The 8,119-nt window shown below is 39.8% G+C and overlaps 1 protein-coding gene across 1 annotated transcript; it reads left to right on the top strand.

Annotated features, from left to right (window-relative positions):
* Positions 1-2,511: 2,511 nt before the first annotated feature.
* On the top strand, positions 2,512-5,060 carry fkbp7 (FKBP prolyl isomerase 7). The gene is made up of 4 exons (XM_071340780.1): positions 2,512-2,794; positions 3,290-3,441; positions 4,473-4,600; positions 4,759-5,060. Exons 1-4 carry the CDS (start codon positions 2,568-2,570, stop codon positions 4,921-4,923), a joined length of 672 nt encoding a protein of 223 aa, XP_071196881.1. The 5' UTR covers positions 2,512-2,567; the 3' UTR covers positions 4,924-5,060.
* Positions 5,061-8,119: the final 3,059 nt, after the last annotated feature.

Consider the following 8,119-nt stretch of genomic DNA (forward strand, 5'->3'; position numbering starts at 1 on the left):
TCTTGATGATCGGCTATGAAAAGCCAACTGAAAATTATTCATGATTATTATTTGACCATGCTTGTGACTTATGAACATTTTTGAACATCTTGGCATAGTTCTGTTATAATCTCCACCCGGCACAGCCAGAAGAGGACTGGCCACCCCTCATAGCCTGGTTCCTCTCTAGGTTTCTTCCTAGGTTTTGGCCTTTCTAGGGAGTTTTTCCTAGCCACCGTGCTTCTACACCTGCATTACTAGCTGTTTGGGGTTTTAGGCTGCGTGTCTGTACAGCACTTCGAGATATTAGCTGATGTACGAAGGGCTATATAAAATAAAATTGATTGATTAGCAGAATTTTGCTTAGGGCCCCAGGGAGGTCAGGACCGTCTCTGTTGGTACCTTAGTTGTTGTGCTTACTAACATGATAATTTACTGAAAAGCTAAGGTAGCATATTGACATGCATATTGGTATTAAAAGACAGCAATGTCATCAACAAAAAAGCTGTGTTTAAAATATCCAGAAAATCATTAGTTTGATAGCTAGCTATCCAATTAAATATGCAAAAATATGATAGCTAAAGTGAACCAGCTAGCCAGTCAGTGGCACTGACAGATTGGCTGAAACTGATACAGCAACAACATGTGTTTCACTCTATCCCATAAAACATGACATTTCTAACCAGGCATCAACTAGCCAACAAAAGTTAACGTTTATTAGGACCTTAAATCAATAAGTTAGACACTCACCGGACAACTTTGGAGCTAGGTAGATTACTTGGTTTCCATTTTCAACTGATTTTTCTTCTCCTCTTGACTGGTAGTCAACTGTTACTGGTGTTGGAACTTGTGTGTTCACCAGAAACAACTTCTGTTAAACTCTTTGCCACTAGTAGCAATACATATTGTTGCCACAGGTTTACCACAGATTAAAATAGAATCTCGAGAGATTTGTTTGTCAGAAAAAAATCTCTGGCAAACTGTTTGCCATTAGCTGCAATACATATTATTGTTGCCAAAGGTTTGCTGCAAATGTACCACTTCTGGAAACATTTTGTGGCACACAATGTAGTTTGTAGAAAATTTGCCACAAACTTGCGGGAAGTTTGCAACAATAAATTCATTTTTGTAAGGGCAGAGAGAGGCTAGGCAGGCCTAGAGATATATAATCACTCATGTTGTCTCATATGCAGAGGCTGTAAGAGAGATTGGTGGAACTATTAGGTGGACTGATGGAGCTACCATGGCTGCTCCTGTAGTAAGTGGACCTACTGTCAGAACTGGTGCTTCTACTAGTCCTGACTTGGTTTCGAGACCTGTTCAGAAATCTTGCTCCCATAAATGTGCTGCGTCAAAGGACACTTTATAGTAAAAAACACTTACTTCATAGCTTTCATTGGAAAGGTTATCAACAGGACTCGGATTGTGGAAAGCATAAATGCCAGGTTAAAGATTTTTGTGGAGATGGCAAGAGAGTTATTAAGGGTAACAGATGTTACTGTCGACATGATTTTTGAAAAGTTGAATAATCCTAAGGATGGAATGTCTCAGCATGATAGAGGGAACATTTGAAGTGGCTGGGAGGGTTTTGGGGATGAGGGAGGGTAGTTAATAGGGATTTATTTGTTTAGTATTACAGAATAGAGTACCACAGTATGAGTCATAATACCCATTAAAACCTAGCGGTCAAACAGGGAAATGGTTCCAATCGTTTTCCCACCATTCATTTTTTCCATATGGGATTTTATAAACACCTAAAATGAGGTCTGTTTCATGTAGTCTTACCGTGGCCTGATGTTTTGGTGACCATGTAAATCTCTGTAGGACAAGGTGACTTTTTCAATATATTCGCCTGTATTTCCCCCCCCCCAAAAAAAAAATTAGACGCTAATTATCTGCTAATGTAACTATCATAAAGAACTACAAATGCCATGATGATTTGGATGATACAGCTGAATCGAGGCAAAGGTAAGAATCTATGGATTAACTATCTCATGTTAGCTAAATTGATAAATTGGCTACATTTCTTTAAATGGACAATTCAGTGTATTGTCTTGTACAAGTTTTAAATTGACACAATACCTGTTAGCAAAGGTGTCAACTAAAGAAGATGTGCAGGAGCTTTCAGGGATTTGTAGTTTTTCATAATGTCTACTTTGAAGGTAATTAGCATTTTTGAAACTGAGAGTAAATAGAGACCAATATATTGATACAAGTAACCATGTCCGAGAGAGATTTACATGCTTATTATAATGTCACGCAGGGTAAGCCTACACGAAACACAGTCCTTATTTTAAGTTTTTCTAAAATCCCCTATGCGAAAAATTTATGGTGGAAAAACGATTGGAACCATTTCTCTGTTGACCGCTAGGTTTTATGGATATTATGACACAATTGTGGGGCTCTATTAGGCAAACCCTGATTGATCGTACACTCCAAAACAGTAGGTGGCGGCATGCACGTTTACGGACCGCCATTATACCATAGTAGAAGAAGAAGAAGAAGAAGAAGGTCGTCACTTGCATACCAGAAGTGACGTTTTTTGCGCTCCTAGCGAAACTTTGGTGCCACGCATACAGTTTGTTGACATGATGATGATGCTGCTGCCAAAATCTCTTGTGCTTTACTTATTTTTATGTCTACAGATTTATAATGTCGTTGTTGATGTTACAGTTGCAGTTGCCTCAATCGATGATGTGAAGATAGAGGTGTTATTCACGCCAGAGGACTGCTCAAAAAAGAGCAAAAAGGGAGACCTAATGAATGCACACTACGATGGGTATCTTGCTAAAGACGGTTCTCAGTTCTACTGTAGGTAAGTGTCCCAGATTTACATATAAAATGGCATCAACAATGTAATACTTTTGTTAAAACAAATGGATTTGCACACCATGTGAGTTTTATAATGAGGGAGCCAGGAAAGGCTCGATTTTGGTAGTAAACTATTTGATAAAACAATTTGTAATAATTTTCTACTGATCAGATCCATCAATGACAACAGACATGAGCTGGTAAATGCATAATTATTCTATCAAAAGCTTGTAGACAGATATCCAGTGACAGTGTAAAGCCACAATCCTGGATTTCTAGACCAAAAGACAACCCATCCACTTTGGGATGGCCCTGACATGTAACCTCTCAAATTAAGCAGATAAGCCCATGGCTCATTAAAAGTTAATGAATGTGCCTATTATTTCAGGACAATACCATGGTAAGACAGTGACAAACTCAATACTGTGTTATGTAGACCTACTGTACCATGAGTTGAGTGCACCTAATGCATCTATCCATTTTCCTGTTTGTGTTTCAGCCGCTCAGACAAAGCTGGACATCCTCAGTGGTTTGTGTTGGGAGTCGGACAAATCATCAAGGGCCTGGACATGGCATTGAATGACATGTGTGCTGGGGAGAAACGCAAAGTCACTGTTCCACCTGGGCTAGCCTTTGGAGAAAAAGGAAAAGGTAAGATGGGGGTAGAATAATCATATGTGCAATATTTGAGCCATTAATGTGAGGCCATACAGAACCTTTACCTCTTGAGCCAAAAGCAGTCCCCTGGCCTTCATGGACAGAAATATGGTCCAAAATTACCTCCTTGGACAGAAAGGGGCACACCTCCCTAATATATATGAAACCACACAAATCCATATATGGATTTGTGTGGTTTCATGTGATATGAAATGTAATAATATATCATATTAAAGCCAACATTTTACATAAATAATTCACAACTTTAATACAATTTCAAGGGACATTCATTCAATCTTCTTGAACTAACACCTATTTCTTCATTTTTGCTTATTGTGTCTTATTTCCACAGCAGTGTTTTTGAAGGATTTCCTCCCCTGACAGTGTGCACTGCACTGCTTCCTCTTGGCATGTAAGCATGTTGGGCATATGGTGCTTTCACAGCATACAACTGATACTCAAACAGCAGCTTTGCATGCATGTTTCAAATCTTGAACAGTGGTGGCTTGGAATGTGATTAGGATTACAACTGGTCCACTCTTTATTGTATCAATTTTCTTGTAGAGGGAGTAGCTACCATGAATGCATGCCGTGTGTTGAAATATTTTGCATGTTTCTTGGTATGGCCATGGCATGAACTATTATATTAACATTTATGACTGCTGGAAAGGAGAAAGACATGGATTAATTACTATAGCGAATAAACTAGAAATGTCAAATTGGATATGAAGTTATTCCGTCTGAAAACATTGATGTCATTACAGTATTAAATGTTTGCAGTTGTGTTTCTGTGTGAGTCAGTCCAAAGAGTGTTGCCATTGTGTTTGGATGTTACTATTTTGTTTTCACTTTGGGGAGAATTTTGCTGTAATGTATTTCAAATGAAATCAAATTTTGTTTGTCACATGCGCCGAATACAACAGATGTAGACCATACAGTGAAATGCTTACTTACAAGCCCTAACCAACAATGCAGTAAAAATAAAGAATAAGAAATAAAACTTAACAATTGGTCTGGTTTACTAGGTCCTGTCCCACCCAATGCTACATTGATCTTCGAAGTGGAGCTCTACTCCGTGTCCAAAGGGCCACGCAGCCTGGAGTCCTTCAGAGATATAGACCTGGATGACGACAAGGTTCTCACTAGGGATGAGGTATGCTAGTTCATCTATATTCACAAGTCTGAGCAAAGAAACGGAAGAAGACAGCCTTCTGAACAATGTTAGTCTGGGGTGGTCATGCATCATGTCTTCAATTACATTGTCCATTGTTCAGAGGAGGACTAACCCATGTTTTGTTTGTTGTTTTGTAGATGACATTCTACTTCAAGGTGGAGTATGAGAGAGATGGTAGTAAACCTCGTGAAGACTCCTTCTATGAGAGAATGGTGAATGATGTGTTCCAGAAGAGTGACCACGATAGAGATGGATTGATAACGGTGAAGGAATACAATGTCTATGAACATGATGAGCTCTAGGACCCACCAATGGCTGCACTGACTTACAGTATGAGGGTACATTTGTTATTGTTTTTTTACACACTACAAACATCAGTGGATATTCCACAGATGCTGATTTGGCTGCAGAGTTTGACTAATAAAACCACTAAATTGTACAATTGTCTTTTATTTTTTCATTCTAGCGCTAAACACACAAACAATCCCAGCCCCTCGCCCTTTCTTTACGACTCTCCATTTTGACCACCAAGATGAGGCGTAGTCAAATTCAGCTTGGAGAAGGATCTCTCCACTGTTGCAGATCTGCAGCATTTCAGAGTGTTGACACTCACTGCTGTTGTCTTTCAAAGTGTGGAGGAATTTAATGTAAACCTTTTCTCAGTACTCCTCCACTGCTGGCTCTAGTGCACCGTGTTAATACAGAGCAGGCACTTTTCTCTGCCTTTCTTGACCAAGGCCCGGTCTCCCGATAGTGATTGAATTTAGGCTTATGAGTGTTTATTTTTTAAATGTATTTAACCTTTTTAACTTGGCAAGTCAGTTAAGAACATTCTTATTTACAATGCCGGCCAAACCCGGACGACGCTGGGCCAATTGTGCACCGCCCTAAGGGACTCCCAATCACGGCCGGATGTGATGCAGCCTGGATTCAAACTAGGTACTGCAGTGATGCCTCTTGCACTGAGATGCAGTGTGTTAGACCACTGCGCCACTGGCCAACGTTGCATCATTCCTACAACGTTGGCTCAGGCATGTGTCGATACTGATAGGATTGAAAGAAAGGCAATGCTGCTCTCGGATCAGCTTTTTCCATTCAAATCTTACCTTAATATTATAATTATTCCTCAATACCGACAATGGATCAGCTCCTAGAAAGATATCACCTATGGCTGCAAATATTCAGGTGGCTAATTCTAATGCTTACTCTATAATGCACTAAATGAAAATTTGGCTAGTCATTGCGCACGTTAGGCTACACATCATGAACTATATTGAGACAAATTACAGACATTAACCTACAAGTAGAAAAATAGAACTCAATTGATTGAACATGAAATGTATTTCAATATGATTGAAATAGACCTATAGCCTGTATTTATATTTTAAAGCAGTCATCCTGGTATTCATTTGAAGCATCTTCGTGGACAAAACATAAAGCACACCTGCTCTTTCCATGACATAAGACTGACCAGGTGAAAGCTATGGTCATTTGTTAAATACACTTCAATCAGTGTAGATGAAGGGGAGGAGACAGGTTAAAGAATTATTTTTTTGGCCTTGAGACATGAATTGTGTACAGTGCCTTGCAAAAGTATATATCCCCCTTGGCGTTCTCTATTTTGTTGCATTACAACCTGTCATTTAAATTGATTTTTATTTGTATTTCATGAAATGGACATACACAAAATAGTCCAAATTGGTGAAGTGAAAAAAAAATACTTGTTTAAAAAAAATTATACAAAAATAAAAAACGGTAAAGTGGTGCGTGCGTATGTATTCACCCCTTTTACTATGAAGCACCTAAATAAGATCTGGTGCAACCAATTACCTTCAGAAGTCACATAATTAGTTAAATAAAGTCCTCCTGTGTGCAATCTAAGTGTCACATGATCTCAGTATATATACACTTGTTCTGAAAGGCCCCAGAGTCTGCAACACCACTAAGCAGGGGCACCACCAAGCAAGCGGCACCATGAAGACCAAGGAGCTCTCCAAACAGGTCAGGGACAAAGTTGCGGAGAAGTGCAGATCAGGGTTGGGTTATAAAAAAATATCAGAAACTTTGAACATCCCGCAGAGTACCATTAAATCCATTATTCAAAAATGGAAAGAATATGGCACCACAACAAACCTGCCAAGAGAGGGCCGCCCACCAAAACTCACGGACCAGGCATTAATCAGAGAGGCAACAAAGAGACCAAAGATAACCCTAAAGGACCTGCAAAGCTCCACAGCTGAGATTGGAGTATCTGTCCATAGGACCACTTTAAGCCGTACACTCCACAGAGCTGGACTTTACGGAAGAGTGGCCAGAAAAAAGCCATTGCTTAAAGAAAAAAAATAAGCAAACACATTTGGTGTTCGCCAAAAGGCATGTGAGACTCCCCAAACATATGGAAGAACGTTCTCTGGTCAGATGTGACTAAAATGTAGCTTTTTGGCCATCAAGGAAAACGCTATGTCTGGCGCAAACCCAACACCTCTCATCACCCTGAGAATATCATCCCCACAGTGAAGCATGGTGGTGGCAGTATCATGCTGTGGTGATGTTTTTCCATCGGCAGGGACTGGGAAACTGGTCAGAATTGAAGGAATGATGGATGGCGCTAAATATAGAAAAAGTCTTGAGGGAAACCTGTTTCGGTCTTCCAGAGATTTGAGACTGGGTCGGAGGTTCACTTTCCAGCAGGACAATGACCCTAAGCATACTGCTAAAGCAACAGTCGACTGGTTTATGGGGAAACATTTAAATGTCTTGGAATGGCCTAGTCAAATCCCAGACCTCAATCCAATTGAGAATCTGTGGAACCCATCCAACTTGAAGATGCTGGAGCAGTTTTGCCTTGAAGAATGGGCAAAAATCCCACTGGCTAGATGTGCCAAGCTTATAGAGACATACCCCAAGAGACTTGCAGCTGTAATGGCTGCAAAATGTGTTTCCACAAAGTATTAACTTTGATGGGGGGGGTGGGGGTGAATAGTTATGCATGCTCAAGTTTTTGTGTGTGTGTGATTTCTTGTTTGTTTCACCAAAAATATTTTGTATCTTCAAAGTGGTAGGCATGTTGTGTAAATCAAATGATACAAATCCCGCAAAAATCTATTTTAATTCCAGGTTGTAAGGCAAGCCACTGTATGTGTGCCATTCAAAGGTTGAATGGGCAAGACAAAATATTTAAGTGCCTTTGAACGGGGTATGGTAGTAGGTGCAAGGTGCACCGGTTTATGTCAAGAACTGCAATGTTGCTGGGTTTTTAATGCTCAACAATTTCCTGTGTGTATCAAGAATGGTCCCACCACCTAAAGGAGGGGGGGGACTCAATATTTGGAAGGTGTTCCTAATGTTTGGTATACTCTGTACATTGCTTGTTTGTATCAATTGCAAAGACATTGGCAACTTTGTATTTGAAGTCAACTTCTTTCTGAAGTTATCGGCAGTCACAGAGGTGGATAAACCATGTGATTCGATGTTTAGCAGAGATCTTTTGTATAAAGT

This window comes from Salvelinus alpinus, chromosome 14, assembly GCF_045679555.1.
Source record: "Salvelinus alpinus chromosome 14, SLU_Salpinus.1, whole genome shotgun sequence".
Lineage (NCBI taxonomy): Eukaryota > Metazoa > Chordata > Actinopteri > Salmoniformes > Salmonidae > Salvelinus > Salvelinus alpinus.